Source organism: Pinus tabuliformis, chromosome 4_1 (assembly GCF_031772625.1).
Source record: "Pinus tabuliformis cultivar Carrire ecotype Pingquan chromosome 4_1, CPIR1, whole genome shotgun sequence".
Taxonomy (NCBI): Eukaryota; Viridiplantae; Streptophyta; class Pinopsida; order Pinales; family Pinaceae; genus Pinus; species Pinus tabuliformis.
Genome location: NC_142303.1, coordinates 84,215,362 through 84,239,374, shown reverse-complemented (window position 1 = coordinate 84,239,374; position 24,013 = coordinate 84,215,362). Strand labels below are relative to the sequence as shown.

At 38.5% G+C, this 24,013-nt stretch overlaps 1 protein-coding gene across 3 annotated transcripts in view; it reads right to left on the bottom strand.

Moving 5' to 3' along the window:
- LOC149174298 (calmodulin-binding protein 60 D-like) overlaps positions 1-23,356 on the bottom strand; it is a 122,697-nt gene extending 99,341 nt beyond the window's left edge. Inside the window, exons 1-2 of one of the 3 annotated variants that reach the window (XM_089419292.1) lie at positions 22,836-23,356; positions 22,621-22,687 (exon numbers count right to left, since the gene is read on the bottom strand). In XM_089419292.1, the coding sequence (XP_089275418.1) occupies positions 22,621-22,687; positions 22,836-22,924 (156 nt within the window). In that variant the 5' untranslated portion in view covers positions 22,925-23,356. Of the gene's footprint in view, positions 1-10,543; positions 10,976-22,620; positions 22,688-22,835 lie in introns of those variants that run through there. The other 2 variants (XM_089419294.1, XM_089419293.1) reach the window with 2 other exon arrangements.
- Between the last annotated feature and the right edge of the window lie 657 nt (positions 23,357-24,013).

The window sequence follows — 24,013 nt, the reverse complement described above, 5'->3', positions numbered from 1 at the left end:
GAAGTAAAAAGTATTCACAAGCAGTTATCATCAAAGAGAAATCACCTAAATTACTATGCTCTAGATTTCTCAACAAGTCAGAAGCCTTGTAGGCTATGTGGAGGCTATGTATTATGGTATCCTAGGCCCATTATGGCTAGATATGGCCAGTGCCATTAGTGCTTTCTCTCAATGCCTTTCATCCTGTATAGGATTGGAGGACTTAGGGTGGATCTTCCATGGCTTATGGTTCAGAAAAATCATTGGTTTTATAGGAGTGATTGCACATTGTAAGGCTAGTCCAGCCCATGCCCCACACACAGCTATGTCATTCCCACATGGTTTTTTTCATTGAGTCAGTATTCATTCTTTGGCCATGGCATATTCATCTTGTCTCAACTCTTCAACATGACAATCTCACATTTTCCAACATTTCATGTCTCCCAAGGCACTTTGCAGATCCCAATGCATAAAGACTTAGGGGGTCAAATGTCAACATAGGTCATATTGCTTAGCATATTTTATATTTGCCATGCCATGTGAAATTTTTCAAAACTTTAAGTAACAAGGAAATGTCCTCAGTCAAAGGGGGGCATCCTCCTTTTATGGCACGTGTGGGCTTTCATGAGGCAAAAAGAGGTCAAATCTTGGTCAAATTATGGCATGCAAAGTATCAAAAGGCATCTATAATCTCTTTGCAAAACAACCGACATCCTAGAATTGGAAAATCAAGCAAGGCATTGGAGATCTACACTTGTGGCTATATTTCAAGGGGGCAGCCACATGTGTGAGGGCTAGGAGAGCCTTTTAAGTCAGTAAAAGTGAACATTAGACCAAGTCAAGGATGGAAAAGGACCATTTACTCAAGGTAAAAATCAAGTCATCATGAAAAAGGAAAATGCATCTTGTTTCTAGCAAAAGTATCTTATTTCTAGCTTATGAACCAAGTCGACTTCACCAAGAGGGACATTGTGCATCCAAAAGCAAGATGTCGAGGATTTTAAGGCAAGTAAAGCAAGTTGTTGGACCTCATCTAGCCATTAGAGGATTGCTTCAAATTAATTCAACCTGACTTCACTCAATTCAACCTCATTTCAAGTGAAATCAAGCCTCTATCAAGCAAGTCAATCCTCTCTTGAGCTAGCCGTTTGGTCTTTGTATGAAATTGACCCCCTTTTGTGGATCTTTTGTAAAAATCAATTTTTTCGTTGTAAGACAGTCTTTGGGTTGTGGATGACAAGTTAAATCATTTTTGGGGGGAGGTTTTCAAACTGATTGTTAGAAGCAAAATTATATAAGGTTAGTTCCCTCACCTCATTTGTTGTGTCATGAAAATGTGAGATCATTATGCCGTAATAAGAACTTCATTTGGTCCAAACAACTTGTCTTGTAGATGGCTATTCTATTCTTTCTCTCTTGGCTTTATTAGATAATGTGCATCTATAACAAAATTTACAGGTTATTCCAAGTTACACAAAGTTATTGGATTGATCCATTGAGGACTATTTAATCATGCGGGAGAAGAAGGATAGATCACTAGGCCTCACTTCATCCTTTTTGAGGTTGGGGTTTTCAAAGTCTCATTGTTGAACTAACCCTTATAGAGGGTTTCTCTCCTAAGGACAAGAGCTCTTTTAATCTGGGCTGAAGGCATTTCACAAAGAAATCACTCCTAGTTCGATTTGAACACTAATGAAAATCTGAAAAAAGAGTGGGGGCAACTAGTCCGAGACTCCAAACTCACTTCTTGTCCAAGAAACATAAGGCCAATTTAGAGGGGGTTGTGATCACAATCTAGCAGCAGAAGAGGTAGTTAGAAGTGCACAAGATAAGCATCACTGCACCTCCATTTATTTTTAAAAATTCATAATCTTTTTCAAAAGTTTTGTTTAGTAATTCAAAAAAAACTAAAAATCAGAAAACACAAAAAAACCAAAAATATTTCACTAGCTTGAGCCTATATTTATATTTTTCAGCTAGTTTTCTCAAATGGGTTTGCTCTTCAAGTTTATCTAATCAGCCCAGGGAATTAGTTGCTTGTGTTGTGCAAGAAAGGGTGATTATAAGCGGTTCAAATAATCGTACAAGGGTTTTGTAGATCTGTAATTTCAATTTACAGTAGCAAATTCACATGGCAAGTGAGGCCCTTTCATAGGGGTTTTTGAGCCTAAATGTATATTCCATCAACCCCTTTCATTTTTTCGCTTTAGGTTTTTGAACATTTTTGGAAGTAAAAAAATCAAGTTCAGGCTTGGTGGGAATAAAAATATGCAATAAGAAAAATATGGGTTTTGATCCTAGTGGGAATTTGACCTCCTTTTATTTGTAATATATTCCATATTTGAATATCTCAGCTATTACTCATTATTTTGAAGTGCTAGGTGGTTCATTTGGTTCGTATTTCAGTACCCTAACACTTCCACCTCGCTGCCATACTCTTCTTGATCATTTTAGGGATTGAAGGTGGCCCCAAAGTGGGTTATTTCTAGTTGGCTTCTGCATTTTCTGCAAATTTGCAGGACAAAGCAATGTTTTCATTTCCAGCCACATACCAAGGTATCTATCAAAGTATTTCATCTCAAGATTGGTAAAGGATCTTCACACTCAATCTTTGTGACATTTCAAGGTGTATTTATTCTTAGTTTCAATGTCTTTCTTTGCTGGTCTGCATTTCTCTGCAATAAGAAATCACTTTCAGATTAGCAAATTTCTTAAACTCACTCCTAGACTCCATCATCTAAGAGAAATTATAAAGCACTAGTCTATTAACCTTATGGTTGAGAATTTTGTGATTGTAGAGAAGACTCCCATGGCTTTGTAGGAGTTGACCTAAAGAGCAGGGACTCATGCCGAGGTCACAATGAGCAGTTGTCCTCTATGGTGCCTCCCTAGCATCTTGTTGGAACCCCACGAAGGACATTTTTAGGACTGTTATGACCCCAGGGAGGCATATATTGAAGTGATGTATATGTAACAAGGTTTGACCTAATAGTGAACCCACATTGATCCAGGTGGATATTGGTGGCCACCTGCCAGGTCCACCTGGACCCCCACCATTGTCTTTCTCAGCATTTTCAGTTTCCTTAATTGTAGCACAGTTTACTATTTTTAGCAGTTTTTCGGGTCCTGAACTTCCGGAGCCGTTTTGAGGCCCTAAACGACGTTTTTTTGGAATTCTGGGGCGACCGAGCCCTATGTTATGTTGCCTCCCAAAGTGGTAGTACTCGGATAGATCTTTCTAACGAGCTATCGTACGCGTCAAACGGAGATCGTATGCCAAAGTTACGACCCTGGGAAATTGATGTACCAATTTACCCAAACGGGGCCCACAATTTGGCGTTTCATCTTCTAGGGTTAGGTTTCGGTATGTGAAGGGTTTTCCATTGTTTCTCAACAATAAATAGGCCTTCGAGCCTCATTGTAATACAGTTCAGAACAGTTCAGAGGCATGTAGCCATCACATCTCTTCTCAGAGATAAGCTACCATCGCCCTAGCTAGTTTATTGCCATTTCTGTTTGTAAGCATATGTCAGTATTTTCCATTAATGAAATGAAGTATTATTTCCGCTGCATCTTTGTGTATATGGTTATCTCTGTAATTTGTTGCGTTCCTGCTTAAATCTGGATCAGTGGTATCAGAGCGGTCTGCTTTTTCTCTGTTTTTCTTTGCATGTCCCCAACAAGGTCGGGATATAAGGAGTTAGGGCTTGAACTGGTTGAACCTTTGCAAGACCAGCCTCGCAAATCCCGATGGCCTTCCATGGCGGACGAGAAGAAAGACGAGGGGGCAGGAGATCCCATCAAAATCTTGCTCGAAGAAGCGCTCGAGCGACAACGGAACGCGATGATGGACAGCTTTGCGCAGATCCTTCAGCGGCTACCCAGAAGCGGCGCATCGGCTTCCAGCAGCTCCTCTAGAAACGCCACACCCTTTAAGGTACAAGTTAATTTTGAAATCCCCATATTCGAGGGTCAGATAGACGCCGATGCCGTAGATAAATGGTTAAATCTGCTAGAGGGTTATTTTTCTGTTCATGAATTTTCGAGTCGGGAAAAGATTGTTTTTGCTCTTCTCAAAGCAGCCCCCCACGTCAAGGACTGGTGGGAAACCTACTGCGAGCAGAAGGATGAAAGTACTGGCTCACTATTTTCAGCCGCACCCACCTGGGATTCGTTCCGGGATGCCATCAAGGAGCAGTACTACCCTGTCGGAAGCTATGAGGATGAATACATAAAGTGGACCACGCTGCGGCAGGGAAGGGACCAAGATGTGCCGGAGTTCACCAATCTTTTCCATACCCTTCGCACAAAGTTGGGTATCAAGGATTCGGAGCAACATTTGATACTCAAATACCGTGGCTGCCTGCACAAGTACATCCAGGAAGAAATACAGTTCCTAAACATCCCCTCGCTCGGCGCAGCATACCGGTATGCCGTCAAAGTCGAGCAGAGGTTTAAACAAAAGAAGCGAGACTTTGGATCTGCGAATCCAAAGCAGGGGAAAGGTGCCCCTAAACCACAGAACAAAGGACAAAGCCAAGGCGGGACAGCCCAAGACAACCAGCTGAAGCTGCAAGCAAAGAGCAACGCCGCGAAGCCGAGAAAGGACACTGGAAAATGGTGCGAGTTCCATAAGAGCTCCACTCACAACACAAGTGAGTGTCGGGCCAAACAGTCACTAGTGGCTGAGCTAAAGGTTTCAGAATCAGATGCATGTTCCGACTCTGAGTCAGAACCCGATAAGGGGTATGAAAAAGGGAAGCAGATCATTGATGCGGATCCCAGCGCCACTGTTGCTACCGCAAAGATCCAGAAAAATGAACCCGAAGATCCAGAGGAGGAGGAGCGTCTCTTCCACTCCCAGATGTGGGTCAAGGGCTCCCCGATACAGTTCATTGTTGACAGCGGGAGTCAAAAGAACCTCATTTCGGCAGAGGTCGTGAAGCGGTTGGGCTTACCGACCACAGCACATCCACAACCATACACCATTGGGTGGCTTTACCAAGGGCGAGATCTTCACGTGAGCCAGCAGTGTCGCCTTCCATACAACATCAAGCCCTTCACGGATGAGGTATTGTGTGACATTGCTCCCCTTGAAGTTTGTGATGTATTACTAGGACAACCATACTTGTGGAAGCGACATGCTGTGTATGAATCAAGGCCCCGTGCTGTTATTATTACATTGGGAAATAAGTTGTTCAGGATACCAGAGGTACCACCACCTGCCGCCATCTCTTTGATTACTGCAAAACAATGCAGTAAGATCATTTCCAAAACCAGGAAATTTGTTTTCCTGATGATACGCCCTCAAGGGAAGAAGAAGACAGTGGCCGCGGCCTCCAAACGAGGTCCCTCTGCACGGCAGCTACAAATGGACAAGATTGTGGAGGAGTACAAAGACATCTTCACCTCCCCGGCAGGGGTTCCTCTGCACTGTCAAGTCAAGCACTCCATTGATCTGACCCCAGGGGCGCCGCTACCCAATGGACCAATTTATCGGCGCTCCGTTCTGGAGAACAATGAAATCAAGAGGCAGATTCAGGAGCTCCTACAGAAAGGTCACATCCGTCCGAGTTCTTCGCCCTGTGGGAGCCCGATAGTGTTGGTACAGAAGAAGGATGGGACGTGGAGACTCTGTATTGACTATCGGGCGCTGAACAAGATCACTGTCCGTAATAGGTACCCGATCCCGCGGATTGATGACCTCCTAGACCAACTAAAGGGGGCGAAATATTTCAGCAAGATCGATCTGAAGTCAGGATATCACCAGGTACCAATTGAACCCTCAGATGTGTGGAAGACTGCCTTCAAATCCAAGGAGGGCCTCTTCGAATGGTTGGTCATGCCTTTCGGATTGACGAATGCTCCTGCAACCTTTATGAGGCTAATGGATGACATCTTGCGGCCATTCACCAACTCCTTTGTAGTAGTATACTTGGATGACATTCTGATCTTCAGCCAGAGTTGGGAAGAGCACCTCCACCACATCCGACAGGTTCTCCAAACACTGCGGCAACACAAGCTATGTGCCAATTTGGAGAAATGCACTTTTGGCATGACCGAAGTCCAGTATCTGGGATACATCATTGATGAACAGGGGGTGCATGTCGATCCAGCCAAGGTCCAAGTCATTCGGGATTGGCCCTCTCCAACCACTCTAACAGAGCTCCGCAGCTTTCTAGGTCTTGCCAACTTCTACCGCAGGTTTGTGTTGGGATTTTCTCATATTTCTTGGCCCTTGAGTCAAGTCACCAAGGGCGGGGCGAAAGCAAAATTCTTTTGGTCTGAATCTCAACAGAAGGCATTCAGGGAGTTGAAGGATCGCCTCTGCACGGCACCAGTGCTCGCATTACCAGATTTACAACAACCATTTGAGGTCGAGACAGATGCCTCTGACTATGCTATTGGGGCAGTCCTTACTCAACATGGACATCCAGTGGCATATCACAGTGAAACACTTTCAGACACAGTCCGGAAGTACCCCACTTATGATAAAGAGATGTATTCCATTGTACAGGCCTGCCGACAATGGAAGCATTACATTTTGGGGAAGGAAACGGTCATCCACACAGACCACCGACCTCTGCAATTCATACAGACCCAAGGGAAATTGCAGAATGATCGCCATCAGAAGTGGTCTACATACCTGCAACAGTTTCACTTGAATATCAAGTATAAAAAGGGCAGCACCAATAATGTTGCAGATTGCCTCAGTCGACCACCGATCATGGCGCTAACCACCGTGCTCAACTCTTGCGGGCACGAGACTTCTGATTGGCCACTTCTCTACAAAAGCGACCCAGAATTCGGCCACACATACCAGACACTCTTGGAGGGTCGGCAGGTTGCAGATTTTCACCTCCAGGATGCCCTATTATGCCACCTCGGTCACCTTTGTGTTCCTTCAAGCGAGCGTGCCAAGATGATTTGGGAAGCACACTACAGTCGGGCTGCTGGGCATTTCGGGGTCGAGAAAACAGTGGCAGTACTGCAAAACTATTTCTATTGGCCGAATCTTCGACAGGATGTTGGGAAGTACATCCGATCATGTACTGCCTGTGCCATTGCCAAACCGACCATTAAGAAGCAAGGCCTCTATACCCCGTTGCCTACCCCTAGTCGACCTTGGGAATCCATCTCCATGGATTACATGTCAGGCCTTCCTTCCACTAAGCATGGAAATGACTGTGTCTTTGTGGTCGTCGACAGGTTCTCAAAGATGGCCATTATGATGGCCTGCAAGAAGAATATCACAGCAGAAGCCACTGCTAAACTCTTCTTTGAACGAGTGTGGGTGCACTTTGGGATCCCACAGTCTATCATCTCAGATCGGGACAGTCGGTTTCTCAGCACATTTTGGTCCAGTCTCTGGTCAATGCTGGACACCAAACTCACGAAGTCCACAGCCTTCCATCCTCAAACTGATGGCCAGACAGAGGTTGTCAACAGGATGATTGTGCACATTCTGCGCATGTATAACTCAAAGCATCCACGCACATGGGACGAGAGCCTCCCCTATGTTCAGCACAGCTACAACCGAGCTCTTCACAGCTCCACTGGCCATAGCCCTTTTCAGGTGGGTTTAGGATTCCAGCCACTATGCCCCATTGATGTGGCCATGCCACTTGCAGCTACTCACATGAATTCAGCTCATGTCCAGTCCGAAACAGATAAGGCCACCAGCTTCATTGAGCGCATCCAACATATTCGCCAGCAGGTCCATGACATTCTTGAGAAATCAAATGCCAAGTACAAGCAGCGACATGATCAACACCGGGTGCCACACAAGTTTCAGGTGGGCGACAAAGTCTGGTTGCATTTGCAAAAGGAACGCCTTACTGGAGCCTATCGGAAATTGAGACCACTTCGATATGGTCCTTACACCATTACTAAGGCTATGGGAGACAATGCATTTGAGCTCAGCATTCCCCCATTCCTTGGCCTGCACCCAGTGTTCAATGTGGACCGCCTTCGGCCATACTTTCCACCATTGCTAGACACATCTGACATTGCAGAACAGCTCAAACCCACAGAATTAAATCCAGATTGCATGGAACAAGCTGCAACTGATCGGATCATGGACACACAGATCAAGAACACTCGCCAACAGCATATCCAACTGTATCGAGTTGTCAAAGCAGGCCAACTCCTTCAGCAGGGCAAGTGGCTCACCAGGGAACAAGTTCAGCAGAGGTTTCCTCATCTCATGGAGGAGCTCAACGCAATGGGGACCATTGCTTCCTAAGGGGGGAGGAATGATCCAGGTGGATATTGGTGGCCACCTGCTAGGTCCACCTGGACCCCCACCATTGTCTTTCTCAGCATTTTCAGTTTCCTTAATTGTAGCACAGTTTACTATTTTTAGCAGTTTTTCGGGTCCTGAACTTCCGGAGCCGTTTTGAGGCCCTAAACGACGTTTTTTTGGAATTCTGGGGCGACCGAGCCCTATGTTATGTTGCCTCCCAAAGTGGTAGTACTCGGATAGATCTTTCTAACGAGCTATCGTACGCGTCAAACGGAGATCGTATGCCAAAGTTACGACCCCGGGAAATTGATGTACCAATTTACCCAAACGGGGCCCACAATTTGGCGTTTCATCTTCTAGGGTTAGGTTTCGGTATGTGAAGGGTTTTCCATTGTTTCTCAACAATAAATAGGCCTTCGAGCCTCATTGTAATACAGTTCAGAGGCATGTAGCCATCACATCTCTTCTCAGAGATAAGCTACCATCGCCCTAGCTAGTTTATTGCCATTTCTGTTTGTAAGCATATGTCAGTATTTTCCATTAATGAAATGAAGTATTATTTCCGCTGCATCTTTGTGTATATGGTTATCTCTGTAATTTGTTGCATTCCTGCTTAAATCTGGATCACACATGTGCAATGGATGAGAATATTATATAAACAAGTCAATGTAATCATTATTGTAAGCATGAATATATGAATTGGATATATGAATGCATTGGGTTATTTGGAGGTTTTCTACTCTCTGAGGAATTATTGTTGGGATTATTTGGAGGAGGTTGTACCAATTTATAAGGAGTTACTGTGTAACTAAATGAGGGGCATACAGCCCACTCATTTCACCAACATTGATCCCTTGCAGATATTTATTTATTGTCTGTCGCAGTCTTGTACAGACTCAGAGTGTTCATCCTTTAGAAAGGCTACTAGGCCTCTGTTCCTCTGTCCTGTACAAGTATATCTGTGCTTCTGATCGCTACAAGGCTTGTTCTTTGTCCAACCTCTACTCTGGATTGGTTGGCTGGCTCCTTCACTTACATAGCCTACACACAAGAAGCCAGATGACAATACAAGGGCAAAAAAACCTTAGTTCTCAATGTGCCAATCAACTTAGGCTTTTATAACGAGTTCTGGCCTCTGAAGGCTAGTAAGCCTCTGTTCCAGTTGGAAGTTTAAGTGTGAGTTTCTCTTCATGCTCCTCCTCTTGAGGGTTGGAAGGATGGCTCTTTATTTTAACCACACCAGAGTGTTACATGTTGCTAGCTGCTTGAAATTGGTAAAATGGATGGAGGAGACGATTTTGCTAAAAGGACACAATGTTAGAGTGACGTCTGCTCTTCTCTCGTATTACATAGGAGCTAGTAGCAGCTTTTCCTTCCCACACATGCTGCTTATCAGACTTTGGGCTTTTTGTTGAGACCAAATTGACCAATCAAATTCTTGTCAGGACCAGACTTATTTTCCTTCAAATCCTGTAAAAACTTGGAAGTTCCGCCTTTTATAGTCTCAAGACTGAGACAGAGAGCAGTACCCAATAGAGTAATTGTCTCGTTATCATTATATGGTTTTATGTGGGTCTCCAAGTAACCACCATATCCAAGTACACTAGGGTCAGTCACATTTAAAAACCGCAGTTTATCTAGAGCATCACTTGCATTACCAACAAGCTCCCGAAGGAAGACTTCCTTGTGGCTGAATGCTGAATAAGCTGTGGACTACGAAATCCAACAGCCTATTGAATGCCTGACATTCAAATTTCTCAGCTGGTGATTCTACTGTTTCCTCAACTTCGTGAGCACAAATCTCAAATGACACATGCACAAATAACTTCTCACTATGTTCTCTTAATTTCTCCAATGGCATATATACTTTGGTACATACAGAAGCAAAATTGAGGTTCTATCTAAAATTGGATTGAACTAGGGCATCCAAGTCGAACGCCCATCCAAATTCCAACGACATAATTATCAGATGACGGTCAAGTAATTAAAAGATGGTGGATCAATCCGTCAACAAACAGAAGCCCACCCAGCGTTTGGGTTATCAGTGAATTCGACTAGGTAAGGAAAAAGAAACATCAACGCATAGCTCGTATACCCTGCCAGAAATCCGTATGTAGGGCCGTTGTACGACGCCATAGGTGAGAGAAAGCGACTCAGACAATGGCCAAATTTATCCAGCCAGGGAAGGGATTCCTCCAGGCAATGAGATGATGGTCCAGCAAGTGAAAATTTCACCCAGCAAAGAGAAATCCGGCCAAAAGGGTGCTTACGGCCTGTGAGTAAGTGAGTGAAGACACGGCCAGCTTAAAAAAAAGTTACCTCTGGAGTGACGTGGTGACTTACAGGTAAGAGAAAAAACTCCAACAGCCATTGAAGACAGATTTAGCAACTCCGGAAACATTTGCCATAGCTCTGTTCTCAAAACCCTTGATCTCCCTAAGACAATAAGAAGACGGCCTGAGTTGTCTGGCGGTTACAGGTCCACGAACAATTAACAAGAATCCAATTCAACCACGAATTTTCCCATTCTACAGGATACATTGCTAGTAGCCTAGAATCCTTTAGCTCATCGAATGGCAGCCATCAATTTCCAATACGATCAGGTCACGCAGGCCAAAACTAAGTGCCTAATTAATTCAATTCAGCGTAATGGTGAATCAATCAGAGTCCAGACCATATGGATTTGTCAAAATGCACCAACATTAACATATAAACATATAGTGAGAAGTTCATCACACAACAATAACTAACAATCTCTTTTAGAAAACCACCTTCAAATGGGACTGTGACTGTACAATTTTCTTTTTGGCAATCCATCGTATAATGTTTTTACTGTCTCTATTTATTGTCTGGGGTATATCTATGTTAATCTCAGATTTATATAACGCTTAATCTAAATTCATCTTAATCTCGAATCTATATAGCACCAAAGGATTAAGATTCAAATATTTTTTTGAGAATCAAATTTTTTAGGGTTCAAATTTTTTTTGAATGATAGAAAATTTGTTGAATATCTAATTATTCTAATCATTTTAAATATGTTAAATATGTCTAAGAAATGATAGAAAATGTCAAATAATAAAAATCTAGTCAATTACAAATGATCTTCATTGTCATGATTCTTAAACTATTTTCTTCTATTGTTCACATTATAATTTGTCTCTCTTGCTCTCTAATATTAATAGTAATTTTCTTCAAAGTCAATCATTATGACTTATGGAGTGTTAAAGCCCAACTAAGTTTCAATGTTAGTTGTTTTCTATTACCTCGTTTGAATGCAAATGAATAACAATGTTGAATGATGGAAAATGGATTAAAAAGAATGTAGTCCATTACAAATAGTTAATGGTTTCATGAAGAAAACATTTTAGGTAAGTGAATGTTTGCTCTCTAATATTAATAATAATTTTTTTCAAAGTCAATCATTATGACTTATGGAGTGTTAAACCCCAACTAAATTTCAATGTTAGTTGTTTTCTATTACCTCGTTTGAATGCAAATGACTAATAATGTTGAATGATGGAAAATGGATTAATAAGAATGTAGTCCATTACAAATAGTTAATGGTTTCATGAAGAACACATTTTAGGTAAGTGAACATTTTATTTAAGACAAAAAATAAAGTATTCCATTTATGGTTGAATTACTATAACACCGAAATCAATGCACATCACCAATATTTTTTTGTGCTTGTTGTGAAATCAATGCACACTATTAATCTAATTACTTTGAAATTAATGTAGATCATCCATCTAATTACATGAAATAAAAAATCAACATCTACATTGAAATCAATGCATCTAGTGCAAGCAATCAAATAGGATTATAAACCAACAACTACGCTGAAATCAATGCATCTAATGCAAGCAATCAAATAATATTAGAAATATACAACTACACAGAAATCAATGCATCCAGTGCGATCAATCAAATAAGATTAGGAATCAACATCTGCACTGAAATCAATGCATCTATTTTAGTGAAAACCCAAAATATTCATTGCTTCTAAATGTAACTTCTTTTACCTTTGGTAAAAGTCTTACTTCTTCTACCTCTATAGTTAACAATGTTCAATATTATATAATATTATCTAATATTTGTATTTTTCTCTGTGTGTCTCTTTCTTCTTCCCTCTCTCCCCCCTCCCTCTCTACTTCTCTCTCTTCCGCTCCCCCTCTCCCTTATCTCTCTCTTCTCCCCCCCCCTCTCCCCTCTCTCTCTCTCGCTCTGCCTCTCCCTCCCTCTCTCTATCTCTCTCTCCCCCCTCCCTCTCTACTTCTCTCTCTTCCCCACCCTCGCTCCCCTATCCCTCTCTTTGTCTCCCTGCCTCTCTCTCCCTCTCTCTCTCTTTCTCTTCTTCTCTCTCTCTCCCTTTGTCATCTGTATCTATACCTCCCTTCATCTCGCCTTCTTTGTCTCTCTATTCCACTCCCCCAAACAAATGCTTTCTCTCTCTCTCTCTCTTTATCTCTCTATCTCACCTCCCAAGCATACACTCTCTCTCCATATCTATCTTTCTCTCCCTCCCTCTTCCTCTCCCTTTCTCTCCCACCTCCCTCTATCTCTCCCCCCCATCACACACACTCTCTCTCTCCACCCTCCAACTTTGCCACTATCTCTCGCTCCCTCTCTCCTTCTCTCTCTCCCCTCATCTCTCTCTTCCTTCCTCTATCTCCCTTTCCCACTCACCCTCTAGCTTTGTCACTATCTCACTCCTTCTCCCCTTCACCCTCTCCCCCTCTCTCGCCCCTCCATCTTTGTCTCCCTTTCTCTCTCTTCACTCCTTCTCTCCTCTCTCCCTCACTATCTCTCCATCTCTCCCTTATCACTCCCTCACTCTCTCTCTCTCTGCCTTTCTCTCTCTCTATGTATTTGTTCTTCTCTCCTTTCTCTCACCTTCCAACTCAGCCTCTCTTTACCTTCCTCTCTCCTTCTATCTCTTCCTTCCTTTATCTCCCTCTCTCTCCCACCTCCCACTCTCCCACCCATCATTCTCCTTGTCTCTCCACCCTCCATCTCTATGACTCTCTCCTTCTCTCTCTCCTCCCCTCTCTTTGTCTTTATCTTCTTCCCTCTCTCTCCCCCCTCCATCCATATGATCGAGAATTGTCACTTTGTGTATTCAATAATATATGTAAGGTCTAATATAACAATACTTATAATGGGGATACTTATTATTATAATATAGTGGAATAACAATAATCAATATTACTTATTATTATACGATTAATAATATATAAAGAAATAACATGTTAAAGAAACAATAATATGTTAACTTTACATTATTGATAGACCAATTTTTTTGATCAAATCTTTAGCTCTCTCTCTTACATTTTAAGTTTTATATTCTACATTTTATATTACATTATATTACATTTTACATTTTGCATTTTACATTCTACATTTTGCATTTTGCAATTTACATTATGCATTTTACATTTTACATGTCACATTTATATATGTTTTAATTTGAATATTAATTAAAACAAATGAAGCTAACATTTAATTTTATTTGTTTCCCAACATTAAAAAATGTTGACATACATACTTACTCACTTACATTACACCTACATATTTTCCCTATATTGGGTTGTAGAGCGCTTTCAGCACAAAAAAATCCTTTAACAATGGAAGTGAAGGAAGGATGACGCTTTATTCTTCTTTCCAAGTGTTCTCTCCTATTTTATTCGTTATCTGTTAATTAATCGATTTTTTTTATGACTTGATCTGATTCAGTTTTTACATTTACATTTACATTTATTTCCAATGTTGTTAACCTTTATAAAGTACCAAATTAATCTAACAAGTAATGAGTCTTATAACCATTTGTTAGTTCAAATTTATTTGGGATCACACCTCCCCCATTGAAAGGTTTTTCGTCTCCAAAAGCTTGAAACCAATCTAGATCAATGTGTGCTCTATTTGTTTATTTGGAATGTCACTATGACTTTGGCACTTTGTTATAACTTTGACTCTAGCTTTGGCTAGTGGCTTTGGCTACTGTCTATAGTCCTAGCTATGGCTCTAACTTTGGTTTTGGCTTGCATGTTCCCGTAAGGTATAAGCCTTGTCACTAACTCTCAGCATTGAGGAATCTCGAGATCTGAACCTAGACTCAACATTTATTGCCACATCCTTCTCGAACTTGGAAATAATTCATCTTGAGAGTAACCAACATAGATCCATCTTAACTCTGGATCTACCAAGCACCGAGAAGGATCAAATCTCTCAAAATGCAAATCTTTTTTCGAGTGCAAAACTTGAGAAATTTTTTGAACCTCAAGAGGTTTGATGCCTCTCAACATTATAGATTTAAATTTAAGACAAATCTATAATGATCATTTATAAATTTAACATCTCTATATATAAAATTATTCTTATTTTTAATTTTTTAAACTTTCATAATACATAACTACATTAATATGAGCATGGCATGTTTAACATCTATATATAATCTTATTTTTTATTTTATTGAAATCGTCATAATACATATAACTACATACATATGTTCATGGCAATATTTTTGACATGTTATATATATATATATATATATATATATTGAGCGATAAGTTTTTTTTATATTTATTAACTCTATTTAAATATAAAATTATGAAATATTATGTGTATATGGTAAGATGGATCTAGAATTTATAGTTACTATTACATTTTATATATATTTCATAAAAATATTCTTATTTTTAATTTGATTAAAACACTCATAATATATATAACTATATATTTTTACTTTACATGTTTTATAATAGTTAGTTATATATATATATATATATATATATATATATATATATATATAAAGTCTTTATATGGTTATTAACTAAATTTGAATATGAAATTTTGAAATATCGTGGTTACAAATATGAATCATCATTATGTACATTTTATTAATTTGGTATGTTATTATGAATATTATTCATTTTTAATCAAACACTTCAACACATCTCATTTAACTCTTCACTACAACATCTCCACCACATTAGGCAATAGAGTGTCTCTCGACACAATGAGTCAAGTTGAATGTTAGTCTATGTCAAGTATGACCCAAGCACTCTACCATCACGTAACAATTTCCAGGGAAATGTGGTCTACACTGTCCTACGAGGATCACGTGCTTCCCTTCATGGAAAACTCATGGAATTCTTCAAAATACCCCTAAGTTTATTGACCTCCATGCACTAATCTCCAACACATCTCCAAGAAGGGGTTTTTAGATGCAATATCAAAAACAAGAACTAGATTGTGGCTACCCTTGGCATCAAGTTGTTGTCCTTCTTATTGATGTCATCAATCTCCTGCGTTGTTATGGCTCCTTAACTAGCTTATGCTCCTTGGACTAAAGATGTAGGAAACTCGTTGTCTTCTTCAATTCTCACTTTTCATGCCCTTCTCCTCATTGTGTGGTTTCTAGGGTGAAGCTTTAGATAAATTCGTCATAACTTTACTTCTCAATGGCCACTCAAACTACAGTGGTAGTATTCATGGTGTTGGTTGAGGTAGTGGTGATAGATGGTGGCCCTACTTCTCGATGCTCTTGGACAATTGCTTGGAGCTTTGCCAAAGCCTCTTCCTTCTCTACCAACTCATGTTGCAACTGAGTCATCATCTAAGGGAGCCCATATTTTTGTCAACTATCCAATTGAGTGACATTTTCACCAAGACGTACAAAACGCAGTTTGTACTTGTCCCAATCTACCATGATGGTAATGAGGAAGCCTTGGCATTTATCAAACTTCTTCTTTAGCAATGGTGGCGGTTTGGCAGAGTTCTCAATGTTCTTCTTCGACTCTACCATCCTCTTGTTGAAAATCTAGACCTTATCTTTCAAACATTCATTCTCCTCTTGAAGTTCAACATGGTTGGCCATTAAGTATTCCATGTTTATTTTACCCATGCTAAGGTCTCAATGCTCTCTTCAAAGTTCTAATAATTGAGTCATGGTCAAGAATGTAACTACTCTAAGACCTTATGATCTATAAATTAAATCTCAATTAGAGTAGGTTCATAGTTTTCTCCCAAAAACCTATGAACAAGTTCTCTAAATTCACATTCACCAAGAACCTTTTTCTTTCTTAGAGTAGAAAACACAAGATCACCATATCCTACTATATAATTAGATCATTCAATATCGTTTACGACAATCCAATCCACACATAGTCAAATAAGGAATTTAAAAATTGACTTCTAATTGAATGTCTAGCATTTAGTGATGCAACCCCAAGGATAAATATGCAACCCACATAATGTGTTGTATGACTTATGTGTTAAGAGGAAATGACCCCGGGAGGAAGATATTTGCTCTAGCAATAATGTTAAAATGCATTGAGGAAGGAATTCACTCCAGAATGTTGTGATTTCATTTGGGCACAAAAAATTTTAAAATTAACTTCTAATTGAATGTCTAGCATTTAATAATGCAACACCAAAGATAAATATACACCCCAGATCATGCTTATGTCTTAAGAGGAAATGACCGAGAGAGGAAGGGATTTGCTCTAGGAATGAAGTTAAAATGCATTGAGGAAGGAATTCACTGGAGGATGTTGTGAATTCATTTGGGCACAAAAAAAAAATGCCCATGAGAATGTAAAGTCATCTAGGCACGAAATAAAACCTCTAAAGGAATACAAAGTCACGCACATAGTAAAAAAACCTAGAACAATGTAAATTTTCCTTAAATTTAAGATGCAGATTTTTCAAAGTATCCAGAATAGTCAACTTTTGTGGGTCAACATTTAGGATCTATGGCGAGATTCATCATAAGGACAATAAGTCGATGGTAAGGAGTAAGGATCCCATCCATAAATACTAAATATGCCAAAAAAGACAATAGTAGATATGTTTGACTTAAACAAAATATTTTATAAATAACACCTAAAAGCACAAAAAAATCTAAACGGAATTAATAATAATATATGATAAAGAATAATAATAAATAAATAAAAAGAATTAAGCGATATAATGTAAAAATGTTTAAGAAGGTTATAAATATAATAAACGTTAAAAAGAGTTTTTCTAAAAACTAGTTATGGAATAACAAAGGTCGTAGGGTATTTTAGTTTTATTATTTAAGTTAGAAATTTTGCTAAAAAAAATTTATAAATTATATTGGTAAATGTTAAATTAATAATGGTTATAGGTAAATTGAATTTTATAGTTTTATTTTGGCAGGAATTAATAAATTGAAACGTAAAGTAATTTAATCACTTGTTTATATATAAGAATTTGCATAAATTTTGGTGGGTAGTAATCATTAGTAAGTCTACACTTTGTAGTTTTAGTTTGGTGTTGTTTTTTCCAGGCGTCAAATTTGTGTGAACGGTCAAAAGTGGTCTGAATCTGGCTATTTTTTTCCAAAAACTTGACAAAGTTTGTGTGAATGGTCAAAAGTCGTCTGACTATTTTTTTCCAAAAACTATGACAATAGGATTGCTTGAATCTCGGAATCTGGCTATTTTTTTTCCAAAAACTCTCATAATAGGATTGCTTGAATCTCGGAATCTAGCTAGTTTTTCCCAAAAACTCTGACAATAGGATTGCTTGAATCATGTTTTTAATGGTGGAAATGGATGTACAGGGGACACCCAAAATCTTTAAGCCTGATAGTTGTAACCAGAATTTAAATTTCTGTGGGATTCAACAAGAAGTAATTGATGGTAAATATGTTATTGGAGTAGTCTAACTTATAGACGAAATGACATTTGGCATTTTCATCGGAATGAGCGATACAATCTCAAATAAGATTATGATTTTTTGTTGTTTAAAATACATTTTTGAATGCAGAAATAGATTAGCACGTGAAAATCCCTGTCCGATTTTGAATAATCCTGAGTATGAACTATTTTCAAAGATTTTATTTTTAGATAGTCTTCCTGCAAAGCTTAAGAATAGAGATTCACTACACAAATATCTAAAAATCATATATAAATATTGCAACCATATCTATAAATATCAACATAAAATATATGAAGTAATTATCCACATGACATGTTATCAGATTTGAAAATTCTTCAAAAATCAAAATATATATAAATTATAAAAATATTTTCTATTAATATATATATAGATAATTTAAATTAATTTATCTAAAATTTTCAAAATACTTATTAAAGTTTCGTATCCTTAAAATAGTAAGGTATCCATTAGGCTTAATTACTTAGCACGATCTTTTATTAATAAATTTCTATTAACATCAATTAAATATGCGAAAATTGTAAAAAGTTTAATTAACTCCATCAATCTTTTTTATCATATATTTTAAAAGATTGAATTAACTCAAGCAATCTTTTTTATAATATATTTTAAAAACATTTCATAACTCTCTATCTTTATTACCTATTTCAAAAAGGTAGAGTCGTTAATTTTTCTTTTTTAAGGATTAGTATAATCTATAAAAGAAACTTAGATCATCCTTCATATTATGTATCATAAATTATGTTAATAACCAACACAGTTTCAAAGTATGTTATAAAAAAGATCGATTAGGGTAACATATTTAATTAATTAATATAAATTTCTTAATAAAAAGTGGTGTCCAAATGATTAAGGTTGAGGGATACCGTATTATCAAAAGTTTAATAAGTATTTCGGAAATTTTAAATGAAGTAACTTAAATTAGTTTAAAATATTATTAAATTTTGTTTAAAAAATTCAAGATTAAGTACCATCATTAAATTATATTTTAATGCCATTAAAATTTTATTACAAATAAATTCTCCTAATTTTAAGATATAGTATTGCTCTTATTATTATTATATATATATAGTTATTTTGGGTTTTTTTTGGTGCACATTGTCCCTAGACCTCTACAAAAGTTGAAGTGTGAATCCACTCATTCCTCATGTCTGCTCCATGCTCTTTTATCCTTACATGAAACGAGTGTTCATTTTCTCCAATTCCTATATGAGCAAACAATCTTGTAGATACCTTGATGGTGGGGATGGGTCATGGTGTTTTTTTTATAAAGCTTACTTTTGGTCTAATAGTTACTGATGGCTTGAATGAGGTTGTAATTTCCTTTCTCTATGGGACCTTTGCAATCTTATCAATTATCCCTTCGATGTAAAGGACGTGTGCTTTCCTATTTACATTCTATCATGAAGAAATTAGACATGAAAGACAAGCTATATGCCAATGTCCTCGTTACCAAAGAAGGTGTTAGAATAATGCATCAAAGAATCATTATTCGATAAGATATTATCAAAGGCCAATAACGACAACAAAATGGATAAGTTGCAATAGTAGCTCAAGTATCAAAAGAAAGAAAATAATGTAGCAACCAATGATCAAGGAGTAAGATAGAAAAGAATAGAATGTTTATGGATAAATCATCATCGATTGTAGTAAAAGAGAGAATATAAGAAAGTCCTATTCCTTGTTTTCATCACATGTAAAACAATTCGATGTAAAGCTTCGGGGCAATTTTTTTTGAAAGAGATACTATGTTATGATCCCATGACAACATTTATGGGATTGAATGTACATGTAATAGGGCTTAGCCTCATAAGGAGTTACATGTGTAATGGGTGAGAAATGTATACAAAGAGAGTCTTTATTATAGATAGTAACATGATATTTGGATACATGGATGTATTGGGGTTACTTGGAGGAGGCTTTTGCTAATTTATAAGCTGTCATATAACTTACCTCTTTTATCTTTCTAGGAGTTTTGCTCCATATTCAAATTCACTGTATATTGGATATATTCTAGTTTATAATGATATTTTAAAAATTTAAAATGTAACAAAGACATTTGTTAGGATCACGAACCACCGAGGGAAGTGGTGGCATCTAAAGACAGTTGGTACAGTCTCATAGTCACCGAGAGAAGTGGTGGTGTCTAAAGACATAGTTGTTGGGGTCCTAGTGGTTCTAGTGGTCACTAGGACAAATTTATTTGGAGTCTTTCCGCCTTTAAATAGGTTATATTTCACATGAATACCATGGGTCAATACCATGGATTGTTTAAACCTAGAGCTCGAAAATTGCCTTGAGTCTTTGGGAGTTGTGCTCACCTGGAGTCTTTTCACCTTTAAATAGGGCTATATTTCACATGAATATCATGGGTCAATACCATGAATTGTCATAAACCTAGAGCTCGAAAATTATCACTAACTTGACTGAGTCTTTGGGAGTAGTGCTCCATATTCAAATTCAATGTATATTTGATATATTCTAGTTTATAATAATATTCTAAAGATTTAAAACATAACAAAGACCTTTGTTAAGATCACAAAGCACCAACAGAAGTAGTGGTGTTTAAAGACACAATGGTTGCAGTGCCACTGGTCATCAAGTCAAATTAACCTGGAGCTTTTATGTCTTTAAATAGGCTATATTCCACATGAATACTATGGGTCAATACCATGGATTGTCATAAACCTAGAGCTAGAAAATCGTCAGTGACTTCATTGAGTCTTTGGGAGTTGTGCTTCATATTCAAATTCAGTGTTGCGGTCCCACTGGTCACCAAGACAAATTAATCTGGAGGTGTTCTGCCTTTAAATAGGTTATATTCCACATGAATACCATAGGTCAATACCATGGATTTTCATAAACCTAGAACTCAAAAACCACCAGTAACTTGACCGATTCATTAGGAGTTGTGCTCCATATTCATATTTATAATGATATTCTAAAAATTTAAAACATAAAAAAGATATTTGTTGGGGTCTGGAAGCACCAAGAGATGTGGTGGTGTCTAAAGACATAATTGTTGGGGTCCCACTCAGTGTTTTAAAAACGACCGAGCTGACTCCGACTCGACCAAGCCAAACCGAGCCAATGTTTGGCCGGGTCGGCTCGATGGCTGAAACGAAAGGGTTGGCCGGGTTGTTACCCATCCAGCAGAGCTAGTCACCGACTCGATTGGCTCGGTAACAACTCGGCCGACTCCATAACAACCCGGCCGACTCCGTAACAACCCGGCTGGCTCGGCTCTTTGAAAAAGATCCTGAAGCACATTTGTCAAAAGTTGTTCCGCCTCCTACATATCAATGGTTGGATTGTTGTTTATTGCATATTTATAGCCTAAAGTAATCTATCATTGTGAAAAAGTTTTGAAAATTACAAAGCCGAAGTATGGTTATCCTAGTGGCATGAATTAGAAAACTGAAACATTGCATTGAGCCATATAATGTTTTTAAAAGGTAAATGTTCTGGCAATGGACTAATAGATACATATTTATCTCTGATTGTTCTGGAGCTTGACCAAAATTAAATCAAGGGTTTTGAGTCTTCATTAGGGGCAGATTTCTTGAAATCATCTCCAGCGGTCTAGTTAGAACCATGACACAGGTTGTCCTGTAGCAAAGGCACAAATTTGAAGACATATGTTGATCAATTCATTGGCTTATCATTTGGAAAACTATAATTGGTGGTAGAGAATTGGTATTATTGTTGTTGTAGTCTAGTGATCGTCCTTGGGCTGAGGCAGAAAAGAATCCTGGCATTGGTGGCTAAGTATGAACTTTGTATTGGACAGTGCACTGGGTGTCTAATGGATATATTCATGAGCCTACTTTGATCATATGTTGTCTTCTCTCTATATTCTAAAGCTTTGTACCAAGTCACTGAAATCAAACCGGCCGAGTCGATACCGAGTCGGAGTCGGAGCTGACCCTCGGTTGTTTCCAAACCGGAGTCGGAGTTTTAAAACATTGGTCCCACTAGAGTCTTTCTGCCTTTAAATAGACTATATTCAACATAAACAACATGAATCAATACCATAAGTTCTCATAAACTTACAGCGTGAAAACTGCAAATTTACTCAAACCACCTTAACAACATTATGCGAAACAACCCCAATTAATCACTAAAACATTGGGTATATATGCTACCCCTGAGTCCAACTTGTATGCTGTCGGTGGATGGTAAAACAAACAGAATTTGATTATAGATGACAAACAATCTCACAGCTTTCAAATATAAATGCCGTGAAGGAAAGAAAGAAACCCTGCAAAATTTTTTGCCTAGTTTTGTCTAGTTTTAGGGAAACTCTTAAAGCTCTGGCCTCAGCGAGTAAATCTCTGAGTCGAGTTTTTCAGAGGCCAGAGCCAATCTCTGAGTCGAGTTTTTCAACATTATGATAAATTATACCGAATCATGTCATCTCTACTGACTATTCCATGAATAAGTTTTACCATTCCAACATTGACATAAATTATAATTACTCAATAATGTTCTTGGTTCTTGGCCAGGTCTCCTCTTCTATTCATCAATTTTTAATATCCCGGTAATAATCTGAATTCTAAAACCAATTTAATCAAGTTTTGGAACAGGGTTCTAGTTTCATTCCGTAGACAATGCCAGTATACTGGATACAAACAGAAAACAATTAATTCACCACTAAAGTCCCAATTATGAAAAGAGGAATTCCATCTTACCACTCGTCGAATTATGGGCTCTAAAATCTTCTGCAACTTCTGCGTCTTCGTAGCATCAGCTATTATACTACAACAACAAAACCCAAAGCCCAATATCAAAATGCAATTCAAATTCATTTCTCAGACAAGCTCTTAGGACTTAGTGTACTACTGAGAGATGGATTGAAAGCAAAGAAGCTAAAGGGAAAGGAAAATCAAAATATTCTCCCGTTTACCTGGATAAAGTAGGGAGTAATCTTGGGCGTTTCTCTTCCAGAGAAGCAGCATGACAGTCCATACTCTCTGAATCTCGCTTTTTGGCCATTGTTTCAGTCCTGAAAAAACTTAACTTTGAGTTGAACCCGCATACAAATAATTCAAAATGTTGGAGGACACTTTGAATTCGGATGAAGATATGGATTCTCGGGCTGTTTCAGGTGTTGATTTTGAACTGGATGCTTATGAGCCAACCAAATTAGGGACCAATTTGGCAGCTGCCACTTTGATCATCACAGTTCATTCGCTTACTGGTGGACGATTCAAAATATTTGAAAAAATACAAGTACTTGCAAAAAGGCCTAGTAAACCACAAAGCCAAGGAAGAAATCCTAGCGACCAAAAAACTCGCGGGGGCACTAATGGAGACCGATTCTGGATTATAAGAGCAGACTGTTGCCTGTAGCACTGTTGGAGACAAGGACACAGACATGTCCCTGGAAACTTCAACAGCAGGTTGTAAATTCAGAGAAAGAGGTCTCGATACTGTGAAGAACTTTCCTTTGCCAAAAGAGATTACCATGAATGCAGCGGTCTTATGAATACGCGTGGGATTGGCATAAGGAAATTTCGGTCCTGATTCATGCAAGGGCCCACTGTCAATAGTTACAGGTAGTAGTTTAAACACTTTGACTGGGATCAGGAGATTTCAGTCATGGGGGACTAATCCCACATTCATTAGGATTATAGATTGGAAAACATCCTCTCTCTCTCCTGCAAGTTCAGACCCATGTCTACATCCAAATCTACTTCGATCTGCATTGCGACATATGCGAGATTCGAGTGCAACTGTTACTATGATTAACTTGATAACGCGTTTGGTAATTCCATGTTTCCTAGTGTAGTTTGTTTTTTAATTCAAACTTCTATGCCTGATGTGGCTAGGGATTTGGGACAACCATAAGACCAAGTCCACCTATCAAGGGTAGAGCTTGCAACGACCAGAAAGGCAGGGTGTTGAAACTACCACAAGGGTCATGTCAAGAATGGTACTGCAGTGTCTAGCATAGCAGTTTGGGTTATTAATCAATTACCTCACCACTTCATAGCATAGTTGTTTGGGTTCTTAATCAATTACCTCACCATTTCACTTGAAAGAGTGCACAGTGAAGTGATGGGTCCTTAACCAATTAAGCTA